Genomic DNA, 25,098 nt, shown 5'->3' with positions numbered 1-25,098 from the left:
GAGTTGTGCAGCCTTCAGCCTTAACGTGTCTGAATTAACAGAAGAGCTTAGGGGCCACAGTTAAGTAGTTTATCTGTCTCCTTCTCTGTCTGCCTCATAATAAACTGCTGACATGTTAAAGTTCAGGTTGCAGGCAGGTGGAGTGGATTGTAATTGCTGGGAAATACTTCTCTGTGCAATTCAGGTAATGAATCCATGATCTCTTTGTTACCAGTAAGCCTCTAAATACTAACTACACATTGCTCTGTAGTAAGCTGTACTAAAGAAGGAAGATACACCACTGTGAATTGTTACCTACATCTTTTCATAGTGGGTTTCCATGCTGCAGGTCTAGAGATTGCAGCCTTACTCACAGCTTGGTTTTCATGCAGGCCAACATGAAAGAAATGGGTTTATCCAACAGCTTAACAAAACCCAAACATGTCACCATAATATCTACTAAAGCAACAATTAAAAGCAATAAGCACTTGAAAATTAGCTCTTGTACTGCATTGGTAGCATTAGTACACAATTGCTAGTACTTTCCAGATGACTGTGGTCTCATTCAGTCAGCCGTACAGATTGTTGCCCTGGTAACAAATCAGTGGGTAGTAGAGGAGGCTTTTACTTGTCACACTGTGGCCCTGTTTGTTAAAGTTGGCACACATTATAGTGAATGAATGAGGAAAAGGAAGAGATCCTATGATTAAGGTGACTGCAGGTTTCTGAGATGTTACTCTGCTTCGTGTCTGATGCTGGACAATTTGTATTCACTTTCAGTAAGTGGATACTGGTTCTGTGTGTTTTGAATGCTCACTGTGAAATATTCCTGTTTTGTTGTCTGTTTGAGGACAACTCAGTGCGTTTTCAGGGGACTTTTGTAGTTAGGTCTGTGTTTTGAGCAGATCTGGTCCTGGACTTCTCAAGCTGGAAGATGTTCAGCCATAATTTTCTCCCCTGTAAAATGATGACTTTTATTTTCTTTCACAATAGTACTCTAAAGGTGATTATTTGGAAGCAACTCTTGCTACATTTGCAACAAATTAAAAAATTACAGGAAAATACAGAAAATAAACCTACATGTTCAGGGTAGATGAGCCAAAAGCTCTATAACCCTGTAGTAAAAGGTGAAGAAAAAAAAAAGCTATATTGAAGGCTGTGTTTAGTAAGCCATTCTTTGTGCTAAATGGCATAATAATTTTGTGGAAGGAAATGTTAGTAACTTTGAATATGTAGCACAGCATAAACAAAACAACAAAAAAATAGTAGTATTTTAATTTTACGTACTTGGCTAATCATTATCCAGTGATTTTTGTCTTGCAGCCTTACACCATTGAATTTGTATTATTTCACACTTCCCTTAGCAGTGGTTGAGGAGCAAATACATGATTTTCCTAACAGTTATTTTTTCATATTTATAGGTCAGCTTTAATCTGATGTGCTAGTCTCTGAGTCTACTGTGATTCTAAATCAGCGGTTTTATAAACGTCTATGTAAGGGAATCTTTATAGTTGTGTTTAATAAACAGCATGTATTTTAATGATAGTATATCTTACATCTTTTTACAAGATCTGTTTCCCATTAAGCTATGCAGGCTGACATTTAATTACCCTACTGTCCTTTAACTCTTTGTTTGCACTAAGTCTTATCAGTCTTTCTCTTTGATCAGTGGTCAAACCATTTGGCGTTTGTTTTTCCCATCAAAAAACCTGAGTTTATTACAGAAGCTACATCTCCACTATTTAGTAAACCCACTTTGGCTGCATCTCTCCACCTCTCTCTGTTTCTGTTTTTGTTGTACTGATTTTGAGGTTTAGTCTGTGGCATATGTCCTGGCCTTCTTCCACTTGCCGCATTTTTTTCTTCCAAAAGGCATCTAGAAATTTAGATATGCCAGCCTGAAATTATTTACATTGAAGGACTTCATCAAAGCCCTTTAGACATGCTTAAGGTTGATCTAGCTTCAGCAATGTCTTAGCTGCAGTTTTTTTTCTGAGTTCCCTTGCTGAGGTATTTCAAACTTGGATGTCAGCTTCAGTTTCCCTGATGAACATTGAAATTCCATCAAAAGCCATACCAGGCATCATGCTCTCTGTCCGAGATGGCTGAGGTTGTCTCACAGTGACAGGTATGTGTCACTATGCTCTGCTAGGCAGCCACTGGTAGGACCATTCCCAGCTGCCCTGTTCTCCTTTGGGAGCATTTGTATTTTCAGCTAAAGCAACTAATGTGTTTCTCCCTCAGTATTGTTTCATTTCTAGTTGTATTGTGGTTCCTTTTTGTAACCATCGTTTGTTTGGCAGAGATGATTGTGAGTCTGGTGTTGAAGTTCTGTTTGGCTTTTACATTAGAAGTCCTGCTAACTAGGTCTTGGCAATTAAATTAGGAAAAACAATTGAGGCAGGAGTATGAGCTACTTTCTCTGTTTGGGTGGGTAAGATGTGAGAAATACGGAGCTATGACCACCCTAGCAACTGAAAGAAAGGTGTTTTCTGTGTTGGGGCACAGTAGAAGTCATCTCCTGGGAATTTGGTCTTCTGGTATCCTTCCTTCTGGCCATTTACGCAAGCACACTTGTATGCAAGCTAATCTTCAGAGTCTTCACCCCGGCATTAGGTACATTTCCCAAATCAGCAGCTAAAAGTAGAGAAAGTGTTGATTTTCACTTTGCAGTATTGCCTCTCCACTGAGACGCACAGACTGTATGCACTGTAGATGGCTGGTTTAGAACTTGGTTTAAATATCCAAAGGCCTAATGAAATAATGGCTAAGAGCCTTCAGAATCCAGGGAAAAATGGGAGGGTTGAAGGAAAGCACATGGATTATTCACAGAAGGCACAATATGGCTCAGAAGTACTCTACAAAACTTGCACTTTACTGAGTTGTCCAGCTCTACAGAAAAAACACTGGAGTTTAAAAATGAGTAAAATAAACTCAGGGTCTGCAACAATCCCTACTTTGCTCTTTGCAATGAATGGAAATTTATACAGGTGTGTGAAAATCAACACTGTCAGTTGAAAAGGCAGCATTTGCATTTTCGGGCTGTATGCAACTTTGATACCTCAGATGTTGGTTAAAAAGTCACACTCAAAATCTTAAAATTGCAGGTTCTTTCCACCTTCAGGTCTGGATGTAGATATTGGAAAGTACCAAAATGGAAGTTTTTTTTTAGAGTCAATTTTTTTATGTAATAAACTCTGAAATTTAATGGACTGAAATATCCATTTAATTCTGTTGCTATCCAGAAAAGAAGATTAAAATGTTTGGGATGTGTAGAAAAAAGCCAAAATGTTACGGTAAGCAAAGTCCATTTGCATCTTGAGAGTGCACAAAAGAAGCAGTGGAAATCATGGAACATTATTCAGGCAAACAAAACCTGAAGCAGCTTTTCATTGTTCACATGTGTTCTGTGGGAACCATGACAGAGCTTTGTATTTTTAGCAGTGTCTGATGAGAAAGAGTTTAAATGAGGCCGACTTATGTTCCTCACTTATGTGAAGAGCTGAAGTAATGCCTTAAAGAAAGAAATCTGCCTCGTTGAATGAAACCTTGCATATTTCTCTGAAGATATTTCAATTTCTTTGCATCTTGTGTACTATCAGTCATTAGTATTACAAGGATTCCTTGCAGCATCCCCTCTTACCAGGCCCTGTGATATAAGGCTACTGGGGCAGACTACTCTTGCTATAAAAAATTGAGAGTCGCAACAAAAAAAAAACCCTCTATTTGAGTTCTCTGGTCAGAGTTTTTGATGTGAGATTTCCTGCTGCAAAGCGAGTCTGTCATTCAGGATCAGAATGGATTCTTGGCTTAAGTGATTATCACTGTTGTCAACCCTAAAAATAATGTTGCTACAGTGGCAGAAGCAAAGTCCACAGAGAAGTAAAATACTTCCTCCAGGGGTGTTTTAATATGTGTAAGGGTGTCCAGGCAAGGAGATTGTATCTTCATAGAAAGTTACACGCATGTTCAATAAAAGGAAATTACTGATAATTCTAATTTATTTTATCCCTAAATGTTGTTTAGAGGATCCACAAGTTTATTTGAAAACCAGCTGAGATCTTTGATTTATTTAATGGGCTTCTTGTTGCTGCAGAAACACAAACATTGCAGTGGGCAACAAGTGTGGCTTCTTACAGTTCTAATACAAATGACATTTTGCAGGAGGTGGTATATATTCTGGTTTTAAAGCTGAGTTTTTCCTGCCTTATCCGTCTTGAGTCTATGAGGCTGCTAGACCCAAGGTTATACTTTTATTTCAGGCAAAGTGTTGTCATAACAGTTGGAAAACACTAAGAATTTGAATGAAAAATATTTTTTTATGGTGAAGATAAGTTTGGGGGGGGACATTGTGTAGCAATCATAGAATTGTTAGGGATGGAAAGGACCTTAAACTCATCCAGTTCCAACTCCCTGCCACGGGCAGGGACACCTTCCACTAGACCAGCTTGCTCCAAGCCCCATCCAGCCTGGCCTTGAACACTGCCAAGGATGGAGCATTCACCACTTCTTTCAGCAAGCTGTTCCAGTGCCTCACTACCCTTAAAGTAGAGAACTTATTCTTTACATCTAACCTGAACCTCCCCTGTTTTAACTCACTGCCCAGTTTCCTATTGCTACAGTCCCTGATGAAGAGTCCCTCTCTGCAAAGTCAGTTTAGCCTTGTGCTCTGTCTCTGGCTGACAGCAGAAGCCTGGAAAACTGTAGGGGTATAAAACAAACCAGTCCTTTCCCAGAATAGTCTCCTGGTGTCTTTAACAACTGGCAGTTTAGGGACTTCTGATTTATCTCTCTGTGGTAATACTGGTACAGAGGAGTCCTTTTATTTTGTATCTAGCAAGCTGACATTTGTATCTATATTTTGCATATACAAAAGGTTTTGGCTGTATTGACCTTGCAGGATTTGCCAGTGGTTTTGGGCCTCTACAGTGGTTGGAGTCTTGTTTCTTAAAGTAGCATCTTTTTGCACTGTTTAAAATTGTATTACAGTAGAAGTCTAATGCAGTAAATCAGTTGACATCATATTGATAATAAGCAAATGCGTTTATTTCAGGTGATTGGAGAATTTCCCTTAGGTGACAAGCCTGGTTTATCCTGTCAGTTGCTTTAGGGGAATAATTTATTTCAGGTAGAGATAAGGAGAGAAAAACGTGTTATTGTGTTGGGAACTTACGTATGTTCAGTTAGAGAAATAGTTATGAGGTATAACACATCTTACTGCAAAGTAATACATAATCCTCAACTGAAGAGAGATCTGGGGAGGACATTCTTCTGCTATCCACAATAAATAGAATTGCTTTTGTCTTCTTTGTAATGTGCATTATTGGAACTATTTCCAACAGTTGTGTAGATATTATGTGGGTTTTACCAAATAAGCAGATGAATGTATCTCTTTGATAGGACATTAGCCCTCTGCTAACTTGAAATAAATAGCAATTGGGAATTTCATACACTTACTTCTGTGACAAAATACAGTCTGTAAATCACGTGGAATTCATAAAATGGCTTTGATACTTCCTGTAGACAACTTTTATTTTTTCCTTTGTTATAGCTTTTGTACTAGTGGACAGTCATGTCAAAACCACCACTTGACCCAAGCGTATAAATCAAACCTTCTGTTCTCATCATACTGCAGAAGATGGATTTCATGCTTCATTAATTATCTTCTGGCATTTTTAGATATTTTCTTCTCAAAATGCAAGGTTACAGTCGTACTGACGTCCATGGGAGAAAATAGATGTCCTTGCATTTTGCCACGCTTATGTCATAATAGGCAACACTGGTTCTGTCTTGTATAGTTTTCTTTTAAGGAATATATGCCAATGCCCATCTGAACTCTGGTTCTGAATATTGTTTTATCTTGCATATAGATTCTCATTTTCATCTTAATTGGGGTCAGCATTCTTAATGTGTCTGTGGAAAAACTGCATGTTTTTAATGGCTTCTTAGGAAATACTAATATGGGCTGTTCCACCCAAATGTTTTTGAGTAGATACAAACTTGCTTGACCTGAGCTATGAACATCTGGACTTGAATCAGGTCTGAATGAGGACTGTAGAATTAGTATGTTATTAAGCCTGAGGAGATAAGTTCATCTGTTGTGGACAGAGTAAGGTTATGTCTGCTTGCAAAGTCTTTGGAGACACACCTGTTGTTTTGGTATTCCTCTTAGTTCTGTAAATATTTCTGAACTGTATAATGAGCTTGGATGTATATATGTAATACTCAACCAGAATGCATTCCCCTTCTGTACTTTGTCCAGGATCTAACAGTGAAAACAGAATGTCTCCCACTCTAATACGTGCAGTAAACTGGTTGAATTGGAAAAGTAAAAGCAATTACTATTGTTTTTTCATTGCAGGCGGTATGGGCTCTTGGCAACATTGCTGGAGACAGCACTATGTGTAGAGACTACGTACTGGACTGTAATATCTTGCCCCCTTTATTGCAGTAAGTCTCTTTTGATATGTTTTACCAGAATTTTGCTTGAGTCTCTATAGTAAGACTGAAGTTTGTTTTTTGCCTTGAAGAATAATAATGACTTTTTCTTATTATGGAGTAATCAGATTTTTTTGATGGTAGCTACTGAACTACTTTTGTAATGGAGCTGTAAAATGGAAATGTGTTTTAGAAGCAGTTAAGATGGAATTGTTTTATTTTACAGGGTGGGTGGATACCTGGGCTTAATATAATAGTCATAGAATAATATAAGCTGAAAGAACCTCTGGAGGTCATCTAGTCAAAGCCTTTCTTCATAGTAGGTGGGATCAGATTAGATTGCTTAACTAGTCAAATTTGGAACATCAGAGGTAGATTCCATAACTGCCTGGGGCAACCTGTTGCAGTGTTTGACTATGGCTTGATGAAAAGCAACGTTCTGATACCTAATCAGAATTTTCTGTGTTATACTTTGTGGCAGTTGCCTCTTGTCCTGTCACTGCGCGCTCTTTTCTATATGTACACATTAAAGTGTTGTTAGGCAGCAGTTATAATCTCCCCTTATACAGCTGTCTCCTAAGGCTGAACAAATCCAGGTCTCTAACTATCCTATTGTGTGTCATTTCTCCTGTCTGTTAAGTATCTTGATGGGCCTCTGCTGAAGGACCGTATTATTGCCGCAGCAGTGACGCCACCTTGTGTTGTCATGTCCAAATTAGTCTCTGTCCTTTGCAGGCTCTGAGGCAGTGGAATTCTCCAGTGCACTCAGAAACACATTGGTACAGTATGGACTGGCTATGAGAAAAAGAAACTTACAGTTGCGGAAAAACTAGGTCTTGCCTTACTGCATTCCTCCTAGGCTAAAGGGTGCTATGACTAGTCATCTCTAAATTATCAAGAAACTGCTTTGTTTAGAGGCTTCACACTGTGTCTGACTTAATTAACCAACTCCACAGGCATCTTTCTCAGTGCCACACATAAGGGGACTCACAGTGTCACAGTGGCTCATACAGCTTTGGTCAAGTGTGATTATTTTAATGTGAGAGGGCAGTTTTGGTATGCAGATCTCATGAAGATGCCAGTATTACAGTTCATCACATAGATGAGCATCCTGGTTTTGTTTTGGAGCAGAGTTTGAACCCTGCAGCTGGTGTGTGGATGTCTTAACAACTGCAGGAAGAGACTGGTTTAGGGTGGTCCGTAGGATGATTGTGTTATAACAAGAATGCAGCTGGCAAGGCTGTTTTATGCCAGGACTGGAGCCAGTGTGCACAGAAAGTCTATAGACAGTGCTTGCTGTAAGATACGTAACTGCCTTGAATGTTTGGGAAACCCTTAACCTGATTATACACATTTTCTGAGGATCTTTTGTTCTCCTTCGCTAGTTAACATGCAGAAATGTAAAAGTGGGGCTGATAGTTTGAGGCTAACTGCAGTTCAGTGAGGAGAGTGTTCTCCAAAGCTGCCTGCAGGTCTTCCTACTTTGAGTGATTTTGTCACAGTTCCTGTGCCTTTTGATTGTTAATCTGCTACATCAGTATTTAGGCCAATAAATGAACGCACTTTCAGTGTAATGGTTGTTGCTTTTGTTGGGATACTAGGATTCATGTGTCTAGCATGTGTATTAGTATCCAGCCATCAAGCACTGTATGATATATTGTTATAGGAAAGAAAAAAAATCTGACTTATTTTGCCCTGGTGTATGTTAAAATCTAGGCCTGAGTTTATTTTAATGATTAATGCAGTTGACCCTACAGGGTTGCCTGGCTTTGATTTTTCAAAAGCAAAGGTTGGAATTTTTTGTTGGTTTGTTTTAGATTGCTTTCGAAACAGAACCGTCTCACTATGACCCGAAATGCTGTATGGGCTCTGTCCAACCTCTGCAGAGGGAAAAACCCTCCTCCAGATTTTGCCAAGGTAAGAGACGTTTGAAAGGAAATGTGTAGCGAGGTGGTGGTAGCCAAATAAGCAACGAGGGTGGTGAAACTTGGACTAAATAGCTGAAATATTTCAGAACTCCTCTAAAACAATATATGGGCTTCTTACAGACGTAGTTTTTGAATGTTTAGTCCTTTCAGCAGATACTCATAACCACTGTTTTAATATAGCTGCTTCCTAGCTTTTTGTTACTGTTCCTGTACTGAAGATGACCATCCCACAGCAAAACAAAACTCTGTGCATCTTGGCTGCTGTAGTTCAAAGTATGGCACATCTTAGCAGACAAGTATGAGCTTAGGTTGCCAGATGGACTGTAGAGGCCAAAGAACTCTTGTAGTGCTTTTCTGCTGACATGCTGCTCTTTACTTGCATGGCTACAGCCCTGCTACCTAGGTTGGAAATTTTTGGAGTATTGAACCTCAGATGACAGTGCCTAGTCCTATAATGTCAGTTAATTTTGTATATGACATGTTACTAGATCTTCTGGCCCTTTTAATTGCACAGTTTATGTATCTCTTAATGTCTTACAGGTTTCACCTTGTCTTAGTGTGCTTTCCTGGCTCCTCTTTGTCAACGATACAGATGTGTTAGCTGATGCCTGCTGGGCTTTGTCCTACTTGTCTGATGGCCCCAATGATAAAATCCAGGCTGTGATTGATGCAGGAGTCTGCAGAAGACTTGTGGAGCTGCTGATGTAAGAAATTTGTTCTGAGAAGTTTCTATCCACTATAGCAAATTACTATCTACTCTTTTTCCCAGAATTAAGATTCCAGCAGTAGGAAGTTTAGTTAGATGTGTCTTGAAAGCAAAGCAAGTATTTGAGTTTTAATTTTACCTATGTTCAGTCATCTTTACATATCATGAGTAACAGAAACAATGGGACTTTTCTAGTACTAGTTTTGCTATTTCCTAAGAGTTTTTTTTTCCCTGCACCTCAGTCTCATTCTCTAGCTTTGTGCTGGCTACATTGTGTGTTTCACAGCTACAGCTGGTTACTTTTTCCCTCCCAAGAATGCCTATACTTTGAAGCACTTTATTCTTTTAATCTCATATTTTGTCTTTATGCTGCTGAATGATGTCTAGAGGCCTAGATATTTAGAAACCCTAGAAAGACTTGCTATTAGTTTAAAATCAGAGAGTGTTTTGATTTATACCGTGAGAATTAAGTCAGTTTTAGCAGGGAAGTTTTCTCCTGGCTGATGCATGTTCCTTCTTTGAGAATGTAAAGATGGAGATGCTTTGGAATGTTTAACACTTAGATATTTCCTTGGTAATTTTAGGCACAATGACTACAAAGTAGTATCTCCTGCCTTACGAGCTGTTGGGAACATTGTCACAGGCGATGATATCCAGACCCAGGTATGGATTCAATTTCTGTTGTGTTGTACTGCAGTTCATCTTTGTTTGTTGGGTAACCTGTTCACAAGCACCTTTTCTTGTTCCTTGTGATGTTTGAATGCGAAGGATTGGTGACATTAGTTGCCTCAAAACAGATGGTGGTTGTGAAACAAATCCAAACAAAAATCCCCACAATCCCCAAAGGAGTGATGCACAATATGACTGACCAGTTCCCAGCCTGTCCCTGAGGACCAGTTGGCCTCTTCCAGATAACTCTTCCCAGTTTCTGTACTGAGCACAATGCGCTGTATATGGAATACCCCTTTGGCTAGTTCAGGTCAAGTGTCCTGTCTGTGTTTCCTACTGGCTTCTCATGCCGTTCCTCACTGGCAGAGCATGAGAGACTGAAAAGTCCTTGATCATCAGGGTAAGGCTACTTAGCAACAGCTAAAACATCAGCGTGTTACCAGCATTGTTCGCAGGCTAACGCCAAAGCACAGCACCGCACCAGCTAGTAGAAGGAAAATTAAGTATTCCAGCCAAAACCAGGAGAATTCATGTCACTGGACACAACACTGGCAACAGTCTCCCTCACTGTGCCGGCTGATGTGTAAAACAGGAGTTGGAGCTTCCAAGTATACAAAAATCACAGAAAACAATCACAGGACAATACTGTTATCTTATTTTGGTTTGGTCATGATGGGTTTAGTATCTTCTGGTAGGTCACACTCAGATCAGAATGAAGTCGCGATATCTTAAGCGAATAACTCGGTTGTTTTGCTCGTTATCTTTCCTGTAAACATTTTTTTCTTAGTACTTGCTGGGTGTTTTGTTTTGTTTTGTGGTTTTGGTGGTGATTGGTGTTTTGTTTTTCCTTGTTAACTTTTTTGGGATCATGTGATGGGAGATGCGTTCTAGATTTTGAAGACATTGTAGTCCTTGTTCTTGTGTTTTTTTAATCCTAAATTTCCTCTAAGGTGTGGTTGTTTGTTTTGTTTTTCTTTTGTGTTCAGGTAATTCTGAATTGTTCAGCCCTGCAGAGTTTACTGCACTTGCTAAGCAGCCCGAAAGAATCTATCAAAAAAGAAGCATGCTGGACAATATCTAATATAACAGCTGGAAACAGAGCTCAGATCCAGGTATGGTACAGCTATGATCAGTGACCTTTGTCTTGCAGGCTAGAAGAAACGCAGGCTGTACACTTTTTTTTATGTATAAAGTGCATATTTGTATATATATGCAGATACATAATTACATATTAACAGAAGTGTGTTATCGGCTGTGTGCATAATTAGAATGTTTCAGTGGTCCAATCATTTCTCAAATTCAAATGATTTAATATACACATTTACAGATTATAAGAAGATAGACAGTCATCTTAAATAGTCATTTTCATGCATTTGGCAATCACTAAGGTAAATATTCTCAAGTACAAAAAGAGTAAGCTACAAACTTTGCAAATCTAATAACTTTACATGGTCCTTGATTTCACTACCAGATACAGACATCTATATTGTAAAATAACTTTTATTCCTGTTTATATTTTCGTACAATTCTCGATACAGGCAGTTGTGCTTAGCCAAGTCTAAAATTGCTACTTACTAAAACTGAATAACAGTGGAGGATATCTAACATGTTGCAGTGGGATTTATCCTTTCTGATTATAGCCTTCAAGTGATAGCACACAGAAGCAAATAAAAGTTTCGCTCCCTTATGTCAGTCTTCACCATTAGGTCTCCAAAAGGCCACATCTTTGTTCTGAGTCTGGAGTTAGTGTCAACTATCAGGAAGAATTCTCAGGACTTGTCTCCAGATGGTATAAATGAGCGATTGACCATCTCTTTCCCAGAGGAAAGTTTTTGTGGGCTAGATAAAAAAGAAACTACTAAATACATTTTGTTTTCTCTGGATATGTCTGTCATTTTTAAACAGCTGTACTAGGGGAATTTTTTGCTTGGATTTCAACAGCAATGCCTTATTCCTTCTCTTCTTGAGAAGTAAATGGAAAACCAGATTGTAGTGAAACCAGGCTTTAGCTGATAAATACAAAAGGTTTCCATCAAGACAGCTGAATTGAAGTCTCATGTGAATAAAATAATTCTTCTGAAGTTAGGTTTCTTAGTGCTCTTCTCCCTCGCTCGAGGCAGAGAGTATTTTCAGGGCTTGCAGAGGATGCAAGGAAGTCCCCTTGGACATGCCTGTTCTTTGAGAAATAAGTAGCAAATATTAGACATTAGAAATACTTGTCTCACTCATTAATAACCAGGCAGAAACAATGCATGTCTGCACAGAAAATAAATGAAGTCCAGTAACACAGTGGCAACAATGGCCATGGTGGAGTACTTCTTTCCTCCATATACTTTTCCTTGCAAGGCAGCTTGCCACCTGCTAGTCTTGGATCTGATGACTCTGGATTATTCCTTCTAAATGATCAGATTAGCATGAAGTACTTAACCCTCTTCACCCAAAGGATGGAATTCTTGGTTTTGTTTTTGCAGAAAACTTGCAGGAGATGGTGAAAAGGCTGCATGTTTTTCCTGACTAAAAAATGTATTATAACCTTTGCAGGTGGCAGTTGCAATCTTTTGGTTGTCTGTACTTCTATACAAAGAATATCCAGCTGCTGAAGGGACAGTGTAAAGCTTTAATACCTTGAATGAGGTCTTCATCTCAGAAAGCATAGGAGATAATACTTCTGTGGAAAATAACTCCTAAGTGTCCTGGTACTAAGAGCCGAATGTTTATCTAATTTCAGAGATGCTTATGTTAGGAAATGAGTAAGCAAGAAAACGAAGAGGGAGAGCTGTGTAGGTCCTTTGTCTAATGTATAGATGTGACTAAGATGGAAGTAGAACTGTGAGGAAAGAAACCTCCCGCAGTTTGCATTTGCTCCTGCTTCCTCAGTCAGGATTTTACTTTTGCTATGTTTGTTGTCAGATGCAGAGAATGATGTGGTTTCTTTATCTAACCTTGGGAGAGCTCCAAGAATTTTGATTATTCCTTTATTGCTGCTTGTATGTTAATCTGAATTAGCTGAATTTCTAACAGTAAGTGCTGTGTAAAATCAGCAACTGTATCACTGTTTTTTGCACCTCAGCAGTTTTCATTGCTGTGCAATTAGCAGTGTAGAAAAGGTAGCAACTACAGCTTATACTGAGATAAAAATGGTTTTACCTTTGCCTTTCTTGCAGTGAAGAATCTTTTGGCTGCTTTATGCTGCTACCACTTTAGAAATAGGGAGGAGCAGTATTTTCTTTCTAGAAGGCCATTTCTGCTTTCCCTGGGAAGCCTTAAGAATATATTCTGAGGAATGTTTCAGCCCAGTACATTTTCTTAACTTTGTGTTTATACCTGTCTGTCAGAGTTGCTTCAGGATGCAGAATCGTATAGGAATATTGGAGACTTAAGAAAAACAAGAGCTTGACAAAATCAGGTATCCATAGAAGTAATTGCAGAAAGAATTCTGTATCAGAGCTGACAGTTTGTTATTTGAGCATTTTTTTCAAAACTTCAGGATCTCTATTTTCATATTCTTGATATACTGAAGATACAGTTACAGTTACCTAGAGGTAACTTGAATTCTAATGCACCAGAAGCTATTTCAATAGTGTATTAACTTCTGTGACTTCTGTATAAGTATCCACTATACCATGCCTTTAAGTGAAGGAGTAAGTGCCTGTCCTTGTTTGCACAGTGTTCTTACACCTGGTATCCACTATTCAAACATGTAGAAGTAAGGCTTTAGGCAGAGTCTTAACTATACCCTTGGTATTCCAGTGTCTTCTAAACTGTTGTCATTATGTCTTTATTTGAAAACAAGTAAGGATAAAATAACCTCTCCTTTGTTAATACAAAATTTGCCTAATCTACCTAAAAAAACCCACCAAACACAAAATATTGTTAGGTACTTCTCTGCATGTGTGTTCAGTAGCTTCAAAATGGTTTGGGGTGCCTTATCACCAGTTTAGGTCAACGCCCTTTCTACTGAGAGCAGATTAGATTGTGACTTGGAAAGGTCATGTGGGAAGGCAGGGAGAGGGAAATTAATGCTGTGAGCCATTAACATTGCACTTTCATTTCTAGAAGGTGATTTTTTTAGAAGTATAAACGCCTTAACTGCATAGAAAAATTGTGATGGTTGTGTGGGTAGAAGCTTGCTTTCTCAGGATTCTTGCATCAGGAAGAACACACGGTATTAATCAAATCAACCAAAATACATGTAGGTTTAAAAGAGTCCAGCTTAAAGCACCCTTAGGATATTTCACATACAAGGTTGGAAGCATGTTGATGCATTACTTGAGTCCAGGGGAAAAAAATGTGAGAAGCAGTTTCTTGGAAGTTGTATCTATGGTTCGTTTAAGAATTTCTCAGGCTCCATTCAGAGTAACTAAACTGCCTTTGAACTGTGAGCGCACAAATGCTATATAGCAAAACACTGTCATGAGTATATACCCAATTTAATCTAGAATGGCAGTAATAAAAATAAGATTAAAAAAAGTGGTTTTTATCCTGATCAGGCGATAACTATCCTGGTAGTTCTGTGAATCATGTCCATCATGTCCATCTGAGGCTTAGATTTTTGGACCTGCAAAAGGACTGTTAGAGGAAAGTTGTGAAGTAAAAGACATTTGGAGAATGTTTACAACATGCTTGATCAGAGATCTTGAGGCCAGGAAGTACAATTGGCAATTGCAGGTATAATTACAATGATTACTGTGTATTGAAAGGAAGCTCTCATTGCTGTTGTGTAACTAATTCTAGAAAAGCTTTTAATTCTTTTAGTTTCTAGTTTCAACCTGGAAAATATCATGTGAGATACAAGGTGTGATAAAACCTCCTTTCAGCTCCAGAGCCACTATGTCTGAGGTGTTACTTCAGACAACTCTTACTCAGTGTTAAAATTGTTGTAAACATTTAAGCTGAAAACCACTTCAAAATAGTTTCTGAAGTTGGAAGATGCTCTTCGGTAAAGTGTTTCTCAAACATGGTCATATATTAAAATGGAGAATAAAAGCCTAGTCTGTTCTTAGTAGCTGTGAGGACAAAGGGTAATTCCCATCTGGGAAGAATATCTGATTTAACTGAGTTCGTGGATGAACCTTTTCATCTTTGAGGGGTTCAGTTGTTTTTTTTCTTTCTCTAAATTAATTTCACATTGGGATGAATTAAAACATTTTTTTCTTGAAAACTGGTCTTCCTTACAGAAGGAATTCTAAAATACTAGATGTAGCTCTATACTAAATAATTGATTTTCCTTTCTCCCCAGTCCTTCCATATTGCTCTATAGTTCCTGCTAAAGGTCATAGATTGTAGCAAGATCTATTCCAGTCTCCATGATACTCACTCGATTTTGAATATAGAATCAAGCACAATCTTTAGCCAGAGATCAGAGAAGAATGATGTCAGCACATGGTAATTTTTCTTCCTGAATGTCTGCCTGGCTTAGTGACCACATTATGGTCACTTACCATCTGATCTAACTGGTGGGTTGCTGCTCCAGAGCAGTTGGAATGTTAGAATAGCATGGAAACTCTGGGTAGTGCTCAAGCCACAATCTAGCAATCCCTTCCACACAGCAAGAAAGAAAAAACAAACCTATTAGCTATTTCACCTAACCAATATTAACAGACAGAGCTATATTTAGTGTTGTTTAAGATTGCATTGGGTTACACTCCCTGCATCCACCCACTCTAAAGTATAGAAATATAAAGTTAGAGGGAAGGACTTCTATATTCATTTCCACTTCCATACTGCCTACAATGCTGATCGGTAGCACACTCCAAAGGCTTTCACTGCCATTTCTAAAAGATAAGGCAGCAGCCTATTGCCGTTAGACTTGCACTCAAACACAATCAAGTAAACTCTAGTGTTAAGGCAATATAAGTTAACATGCATGAAATATGTGAAAGTAAGTGCTAAACTTTAATAATCCTATATTAAAGCATAGCAGGTTTGGGTTCTTTTTTTCTCCACCAAAGGTGGAAGTGAAAGCCTTTCAGAGTGTGTTATCAGCAGTGCCTAGGCAACAGAAAAGTGTGGTGGAATACAGCAGTCTTTCCCCTCTTTATTTCTGTGCATTTAAGGTTTGGGTTGGATGTGTATATCCTGATGCAGTCATGATTGTCACTAAGTATAGTTTTTGTTTGTTAATTTCCTAGTTTGTATACAGCTTTGCTGTACTTCAGTGGATAGCTTCCCCAGTCAGGGAGAAGGGGAACTACATCTTCCTGGGAGTCAGAAGGAGAACTGCACAACTGAAGCTAAATCCTGACTGTCGGCCCTTCTGAAGGGGGTCGCAACCCGTTGAAAAGCTATGAAAGGCAGTACATCAGACACAATCTTCCATATCTGACAGTGAAGACATCATAGGAGTTCTCTCCTGTTGACAGGTTAAGAAACTTATAACTTCTTTTCTAATATACCTTAAATTCTCACAAGAACATTGGGAAACCTACGTAAGGTTAGGCATGGTAGCAATAGGATCTGTACCATGTTTTTACTCCTTTAGAGTTTCCTGTCCTTGCTGAAACATGATATGGGCCAGCATAGCAAGTGACACGTTGCCTGTTAGTTTTAAAAACTGTGGAATGAAGCATATTTTTACAAATTGGAGTAAAGATACAAGCAAAGAATCATCAGAGTCTCTTTTCCAAAAAGATGACAGTGATGCTGGGGACATGGAAAAGGAATGATGTGATTCACACAGAGTTGTGCTTTACACAGGCAAACTGTGGGTCAGACTACTTGAATATAAAGTGTATTTGGTTTATGGCATAGTTTGCATGAGTGGTCTGAAATCTTCACATGCTGTTTGTGGTGGCAGGACGTCAAAAAGTCTCAGTTAGGAGCAAAATATGTCATATTTATTTGAGGCCCAATGAAAGTCTCAGTTTTAAGTTTGTGTTTGTACAAAATCTGTTTTCAGGCTTCTACATGTGGTGAATCCCATACATCATAGCACGTTGAGGGCAGCAGAGCTAGATTACCTTGAATTCCTTTGTTCTGCCTGAAAACCTCAACAGTTCTTTATAGTACAGGCTCTTCCTGTCAGCAGGAGCAACATAGTGTAAGCTGTCTAGAAATTTGCTTTATACACAGTTTGGAGTATCTAGGCTTAGGTGTCTGTGTCAATAGCTTAAAAGCCCGTTAGAACTGGAATCTGAAGTGCTTTCCTCCTGCCTCTCAAATGGCAGTGATTTTGTACTCATGCCATCATGTTAAATAGCTTTGGCTTACAAGTATTTGTTATGTTACTTAAAGCAGTTGTGAATTGAATCAAAAAAAAGGGAACTGGAACACAAATAACTGAGATGTGTGGCCTGAAATTTCTAGCCAGGAGGATTTCAAAGCAGTAGTGCTGTATCACACATGCCAGATAGGGTGGTGACTGATCTTGAGTTGCTAAAGGTAATGAGAGAGCTTGCAAGAGCAGGAAAACAGTCATGCTGTAAGACTTTTTTGCTTTCACATTTATGTGATGAATTGTATGTAGACAGCACTTGCATACTAAATATCTGTGTGTATTTTTGCATGCCTTAAGTGATTTATTTATGGGAACCAAAAGGAGGGGAAGGAAGCTCACTTGGTATTGACCAGCTCAAAATACTAATTTAATATACTACTGTTGAAGACCTGCTCCCTAACAGTGGCTATAGTGTATTTAGATTCAACATCCTTGCAGATGTAATAAAACTCTGATAATTGACTTTTATCTAGCTTCACTCTTTAAAAATCAAATCCTGTAAAGTGATGAAGCTTGATTAAAATATGCCTAGAATGTTTCCAAGAGGCAGGCAACTGTCTTGGAGGGTCATAACACAGGAATACTGTATATTTTAAAGCAAAGACAAAAAAGTTGACACTTCAGAAGTGAGGGCCAGATCTGCTGAAGAACTGAGCATTACAATTCAGTTCCGTTTCAAATTAAATTTGAAAATTCAGATTTCAATGAAAGTTCAGTTTTAGTTTTCTGAAAGACTCCTAATTGCAAGTCCAATGGACTTCCAGTTCCAATGGAATGGATGCAGTCGGGCAAAAATTTCAGTGTTACTTTAATGTATTAAAGGATGGGCTTTGGATTGCCTGTTATGCAGCAAAGCGATTTCTAATGTGCTGTTAAGATACCATCTCAGTGCCTAGTAGTAGCAGCCTAAAATCAATATGAATATTAGAAATGGTCAGGAAAGGGATAAAAAGATCAAAAGGGGAATCCTTGTTCTTGAATGAATCTTCTCTGTATGTAGATCTGTCTTCAAAGGATATGCTAGGAGTGAAGTGGTAAGGAGGGACTATAAAACATGAGCTGGACTCTGTATGAGGGATAGCTTTGTATACCATGAGACAAGCGAAGGGAGATGTGGCAGAATACTGTAGAAACACAAGTGGCATCTGAGAAGGTGAATAAGGAATGATTGGGTATTTTTTGAGCGAAATCCTTGAAGGAAGAGACATTGAAGAAATTAAAGAGGTGCTGCCTTTAATTAGGATATACAAGCACATATCTTCTCATCCAGGTGTAGTCTAACTGGAACTCACTGCTGCAACTGTAAATACATAAAAAAAAGAGAAAAAGAAAAGTAAACATGAATAAAGTTTACACTTTCTTGTGCATCTGCTGTAGATTGCTCTTGGAAGGAGGATGTTAGTATGCTTTGTTCTTACATGCACTCACAAGAGTAATTTGGATTGAAAAATCCATACATAAAACTGCTAAAATTAGGTAGGTTTTGGAATTTCTTTACTTTTTGGTTACCCTCTTGGCCTGCTGTTACACTTCTTGGAAGAATTCCAGTCATGTTTAGAGCATTAGAATGCATCAGCTGCATTTTTGTGTTTAAACATCCTTTGCTTTATGGCATGTATGAGGAAGTTGCCCTCTGTTTTTATGAGTGGCCAAGGCACTTTTCATTTTCCAAGGAACAGTGGAACATTTGAAGAGGTGGCAGACTGAGATCTGTTTGTACATCAGTCCTTAGTTTACAACCTGATTTTTTTTCTTTTCATTTCCTTTCTATATCTTTCACATCTTTTGAGAGTTCTTGTTGAAATGAAATCTCTTAACTGTGTATTTGAAAGCTGTGCTTGTCTTGAGCATTTTATATGCGCTATGCAAGTCTTCAACACACTTCCACATGAGAGGCACACGCAGTACAATAATGCTAGAAAAGTAACAACACTTTCTAAATCCTCAGAATTTACAAGCACCTCATCCTGCTTCGGTCCTTTAGGCATTTGCTCTGCCTGAGGTTTGTTTCCCTTCAAGGAAAAAAACCCAAAATTCTATTTTAGTAGTTTATTGTTTTATCACTTAGATGGAAAGTGGAAGGGAAACGTGGCCTATTTCCACAATAACTTTTGCTCCCACATAAAATATCATAGAGCTAGGAATCCTTAGGCATTCTAGTTTGCTGTCAACAGTAACTGTTGTGGGCAAGGGTGCAAGGCATAAAGTGTAAATAATAGATGCTGCTAGCGCTTTCCCTGAATTAATGCTTTATTGTTACCACCCTTGTTGAGCTTAACTGGACTTTCGAAATCTAGTGAAGATACTAACGTTAAAGCAAACTATTTTCTGACCTAGTTAATGGCTTGGGTTGGTTAGTTGGTTTATTTGGATTGGTTTTCTTTTTTCACACATCAAAGCTCTGAGAGTTTTGACTGTTAACAGCCTGCTAGTTGAAAAACTTTGCTGTACTACAGAGAGACAATTAAGTCCCTTTAACTGGGACTCACGCTAGGGTGAGGTGGTGACAACACTTACATTGCATGTCAAGCAGTAGGAAACATAAAAGTATGGTGATTGATAATCTGCTTCTCTCTTGAGCCACTCTCTTTCAGTGAAGCGCCTTATGAAAGGCTGCTTTCATCTGTTCTGCTTGGGTAAAGACAGCCAACTTCACTGTAGAGCAGAAAGCAAACAAGGTGCCTGTAGCCTTTCATACAATAGAATAAGAGAGAGATATAAATAGAAATAAGAGGAATTAGAAATAAGAACACTCTCCCAAGAGATGGGAGATCTGGATTCAGTTCTTTCTGAAAAGGTTCAAATGTGCATTTCTCCACTCTGAGAGGAGAAGTTCTACTCACCAGTCTTTGCATTGAATTAAAGAGTTCAAAATTGATTGAGCCAGAAGGAAAACAATGAAAGTCTTTCAAGATTCTCCAGTTGCTGCCCTCCCATTACTAGTTCCCTTTGTTCTAGAATTCTCCTACTACTTTACAAGCTTAAATTTAAATATTTTAAGGTAACTGAGGTTTTTCTGCCATTAAGAAGGCTCAAAGTGTATTACTGCCTGTCAGCTAAGATATGCTGGCCTAGTTCCATGCTATCATGTAACATACTCTGATTTTAGTACTTACTAAAGAAGCTGGTTTTAAGAAGACCCTTTTTAAGGAAATGAATCTCATGTAAAAGTTCTCTTTTGGAGGGAGGATTTAAGATATGATAATGAGATTTTTCACTTGTTCTTAGCTGGAATAGTAGTATACTAATGCTCTGGCATATCCTATTGTAGATCTGTATCAAGCTCTTTCAGCAGAGAATACTTAACATCCCTTAACACCCTGTTCTTATAAGGGCTTCCACCTCAGCTCTGGACTCATGCGAAGTGTAGACTGTGGTGTCTTCTTTCTCCTCTCTAGTTGATAAGGACTGAAGTTCACTAGTGAAAACACACATCCCCTCACTCTCTAGATCCACAAGCATACATACATGTTCACAGATCTGTTGAATACCACTCTGGGCTCTCTGCCCATCTGTTGTCCGTGGCTGGATTGTGAGCTCTCTTAACTTGTTATACTTGACTTCTATTCACTGGTTAGTTCAACTTCATTCTTGCTGGCAAACGGATGCACACATTCATCTTGAGCAGCCCCACACTTGCAGACCCCTTGATTATTGGCATGGACCCTCAGTCCATGCCTGGATCCTGGAAATCCTACTTGCCACCTAGTCCAGTCTGCCAGTAAATTATGTACACTGTGATCCTTCACTCCCACCACCACACTTGGGGATGATGTAAATTCCCGCTTTGCATGGAGCTGGTGTCTAGGCACGTTGTCTTGTGACCTACAGTCCCACTGAAGCTGAGAAGTCAAGATCCTCACTTCACCCACTGCTTTCTAGGCACACAGGCCCTAAGGACTGTGATCCTGCTGCCGTGGCCGATGCTGGGACCCTCACCTGCTCCTGTTGTAGGGGCCCTTTCCCTCAAGGTTTGACACTGGTTGCTGGCCCTGAATTCACCTTTTTCTGGTCACCCCAGAAACATGCTCTCCCTACTCCATGGCCCCTACAGCTACTCACACTGAGAACCCCCCGTCCACTCCAGTTGCTGATCCCACAGACCCAGGGGTTTCTTATTCAATTCCTGGCTCAAATTCAGTCATGCTGATCTCATTTGTTAGCACCTCGCTCTTACACAGGCTAGCAAGGGAGGTTACGTGGTGAGACAGTTAAAAGATTTGTTATGAAGTTTTGCACAGTCCCACTTGGCCCTGTCTTACAATTTTGGAAGTTCAGGTTGGGTCTCTGCAGATTCCTGACTGTATCCTTTCCTCCTTTGTGATTGTCTCTCTTATTCCTTGCCTGTTAGGTTTGTGTCACCGTGTGTTTTATTTATTACTTTCCTGTTGTTTTTATCTCACTTTGAGATGAAAAGGTCCTTGAGCTGATAAGGTTAATGAAGCAGATGCTGCCACATCCACCCTTACAGTGTGCTGCTTTTGTATAGTTTTAAAAATTGTGTTTTCCCATCAAAATACATTGGGAAAGGGGAATACATTCTGTTTCTTGAAGATACTTTCTATTATCTTTTGTCTTTTTTAATAGCTGGCTTCTGTTTATGACCTACAACTTCCAGCTTTCATGTTCAAAGGTTTCAGTTGAGGACTTTTTGCTAAATAAGTTTTGCAAAGTACAAATCTAATATAACATGGCATGATGGAAGTGTAAATGGTTTTCCTTGAGGGCTCCAGATTCCTGTGCTGGAAGCGCAGATTCGGTGGTAAAGAGCATTCATGGGACTGTGGATACAACTGATAGGCAATATGTGTTTATACAGTAGATGCAGTGTGGGTGTCCAGACAAACAGGAGGGGTAAAAGAAATATGAGTTTTTTATCACTGGGTAACCATCCACAATGCCAGTTAACTATAGCTTTTTGCGCTATGTATTGTTAATTTTCTACGGAGTCCCTTGAAAAGTTTCTCTTTGGCTTTCTTTGAATTTGCCTTTATCAATTCTATGATGACTTATGTTTGTGAAACAGTTTAAAAATGTTATTCTAAGCTCTTCTTTGATCCTTATGAATGTGCTTTAGGTCCCAATACTTGTGTAACTAAACTAGTTTCATTTGTCTTATTGCAAAAGGCTTTTTCCAGAGGACATTACTAGTTGCTGACTAAATATTCACTTGACTTTTATTAGTTTGGTGAGCTAAGCAGTTAACCATCCTACTGAACCATCCATTGTCTTTTCACCAGGAAAAAATAGATTGGTTATTGCTTGTTTTGAGGAGACCTTACAGTTTGTTCTCTTTGATCTGTTGTCTCACCCACTGGAGATGTGGTATGAAAGGCTTATGAAGTCTTTTTCTGTCATTAGGGGATCTTAGTGGATTACTGACTTGCTAGCTTAATGCTCTACTATCTGGAAGAATAAGGGAAGTAACACATTAGATCTGGCAGTCACTTCAGTCTGAATGTGTTTTGAATTCTTCTGGGATAAACACAGGCCCCAGCAGAACTGGGCTTTTGAATGCAAAGCTGAAAACTGATTTTTGCCACTTGATAAGAAACGTTTAATTGTTTAATGTGTTGTGCTGAGCATAGACATTGACTGTCTCAGGACAAGGAAGTTATTTCTTATTTTTGTTATAACCATGAGATGTTACTTCTTTTTGCAGACGGTCATAGATGCCCATATCTTCCCAGCTCTTATAAATATTTTGCAAACGGCTGAGTTTCGGACAAGGAAGGAAGCTGCTTGGGCAATTACAAATGCAACATCTGGAGGCTCTGCTGAACAGATCAAGTATGTAATAGTTCAAATCTTTCAGTGCAATTGACTGAACTAGTGTTTGTGCAAGAAATCAAACTCAACCTAGAAAGTGGAAAAAAACCCAACCCATTCTGTATGCTTTCAGTGTTGTATCCAGTGAGCCAGGTCTTTGTACTGAGTTGTGAATGAGACATTCATTCCTTTAGGGAGAAATCACAGAAGTGTTTCGGGAGCGCAATGCTCATTTAACTAATTGAACTATTTCTCTTATGTGAAAAAAAAACTAAATGCAACTTTTAAACTAATTTCTTAGTGGTAGTTGTAAAGTGTAAAAAAATATATTAACAGTCTGGAGAGGAATGGCCTATTGTGGGCATTTTGTGTATTGTTTTTTCCTGCTCAACTTACACTAGTATATTATGATTATATTGTATGCAATTTTGCATAAACCAAACCCATGAAGTTGTAAATGTATTAAATTAATATAGTTTACATCAATAGTAAATGTCTATAAACTATAGCTGTATTTTTATTATAAGTTAAAAAAAATATTTAATCTCTATACCTAGAGAGACAGAGAAGGTATTTTAAAGTTATTTTGTTTCAGCAGAAAAGTGTATTGACTAGATACAAATAGATGTCTATACTTTCTCAAGTTGCTATTTTATGTTTGTTTTTGTTCTTAGACCTTCATGCCTTTAAGTGTTTAAATGGCTACACCAATTATAATTTTGCAGAAAATTCACTTGGTTTCATGTGGTGTTCTTCAGGTATTTAGTCGAACTGGGATGCATCAAACCACTCTGCGACCTCCTTACAGTAATGGACTCAAAGATTGTGCAAGTAGCATTGAATGGGCTGGAGAACATCCTGAGGCTTGGAGAACAGGAATCCAAACGCAGTGGCACTGGCATTAATCCTTACTGTGCTCTTATTGAAGAAGCATATGGTATGAGAAAAATATAGTTAGGGGAAGTCAGGGGTTAAAGTGGAAGTCAAGGGTTAAAGCAATGGTCACAAACCCGTAAGAGTTTGAGCAGACCCATTCTCACTACTTCCCTCATCGCTATTATCTGAACATTAATGTGTGCCAAGGTACTCCATTTGTACATTATCTTTGTGTGTAGATTTGAGGCAGTGTGTGCAGATCTTCTTTTCTTACTACTGACCCTGAGGGAGCCTCCAGGGTGTCATTCAAGCACTGAGATCTTCCCTTCATAGCAAATTAAATTTTGGGCGCTCTGGTCTATTGTTCAGGTTTAAAATCTTTCCCTGTAAAATTATGGCAGCAGCCCCAGCTTCACTGTTTGCCCTTGTTCTACTGAGGTTCTGGCATGTACCAGCATGATTTCATCCCAGTCCTGAGGTACTGCTGCTCTTAAGGTTAGTTTCCGTGTTGATTGGCAAGTCCTTTATTAAGAAAAATAAAAATGGGTTATTGAGGGCAGTATAGAAGAAGACAGTGTCACTGAAAATGGCTTCTTGAACCATAGTTCCATAAAATGGTTGGGTACCTTGACTTCCAAGGAAGAGTTGTATCAGTTGTATCAGAGTTGTATCAAGTTGTATCTTGCCTGCTTCTAGGTTTTAACTTCCCTTTTCATGTCAGTGTTACAGAAATGTCTACAGAGTATCAGACAATTGTTTCCTGTAATCTTCATACATAGTAAAAGGAGCAGCCAAGAAAGCCGCTGCAATTCCCAATATTAAAGATTTTCTAGAGTGGCTAAGACTTGGATTTCATTATAGTATCATTCCTAGGTATTAAAGATAGTTTAGCTTGCTGCATTCTTTTCATTTGTTTCTGACTACAAGGCCTGAGTTTGCCCATCTGCTTAATGTCTACCCAAAAACTGGTTGCATGAGTTTAACTGCGTTATATATACTTGTGGTACAGATTACATAATGGAATCTCCATCCTTTTAAGCTTTGAAGATTTGCTGGGCAGAGCTGACTTTACCTGGTGTTAGTAGTAGTGCTGGGCTGGACTGCAGGTTGGACTAGATGATTACCAGAAGTCTCTTCCAACTTGCAGTTATGTGATTCTGTAGTCATGGTTCTTGTAACCAAAGCACTGTGAACACACTTTCAGGAAACATAGTTCTAAAGGTCTCTTCAGAAAACTTCTTTGAGGCGAGGCCCTGTTCTTTACTCATTCAGTCTTGCTGATACTTGTTTTTTCAGTGAAAGGATACAAAGCATGAAGCACATCACACAGTTACAGGGAACTTTGTAGTTCAACCTGTTTTACTTTGGTTGTGGAGAGTATAAGCTGGGTAAGGACATAGAGGCACCTGCTCTTCTGGAAGGTGGGAAGAGAATTATCATAGAACTTGATGTTCACAACCGACTGAAAATGATTGTGGTCATGTGCTTTCACCAAGCTGTAACTTTTATATACTTTT

At 38.8% G+C, this 25,098-nt stretch overlaps 1 protein-coding gene across 2 annotated transcripts in view; it reads left to right on the top strand.

Annotated features, from left to right (window-relative positions):
* Window positions 1–25,098, top strand: part of KPNA1 (karyopherin subunit alpha 1) — a 52,063-nt gene that overhangs the window by 23,467 nt on the left and 3,498 nt on the right. For both annotated transcript variants that reach the window (XM_061454107.1, XM_061454108.1), the window contains exons 7-13: window positions 6,341–6,429; window positions 8,235–8,334; window positions 8,886–9,049; window positions 9,636–9,714; window positions 10,707–10,832; window positions 22,599–22,726; window positions 23,464–23,642. In XM_061454107.1, coding sequence (XP_061310091.1) covers window positions 6,341–6,429; window positions 8,235–8,334; window positions 8,886–9,049; window positions 9,636–9,714; window positions 10,707–10,832; window positions 22,599–22,726; window positions 23,464–23,642 — 865 coding nt within the window. The remainder of the gene's footprint in view (window positions 1–6,340; window positions 6,430–8,234; window positions 8,335–8,885; window positions 9,050–9,635; window positions 9,715–10,706; window positions 10,833–22,598; window positions 22,727–23,463; window positions 23,643–25,098) is intronic.

The sequence above is a fragment of the Pezoporus flaviventris genome, unplaced genomic scaffold (genome assembly GCF_033815535.1).
Source record: "Pezoporus flaviventris isolate CSIRO_AGI_PZ_B2104156 unplaced genomic scaffold, CSIRO_AGI_Pfla_v1 ptg000015l, whole genome shotgun sequence".
NCBI lineage: Eukaryota > Metazoa > Chordata > Aves > Psittaciformes > Psittacidae > Pezoporus > Pezoporus flaviventris.
This window is presented reverse-complemented; position numbering and strand designations above follow the sequence as displayed.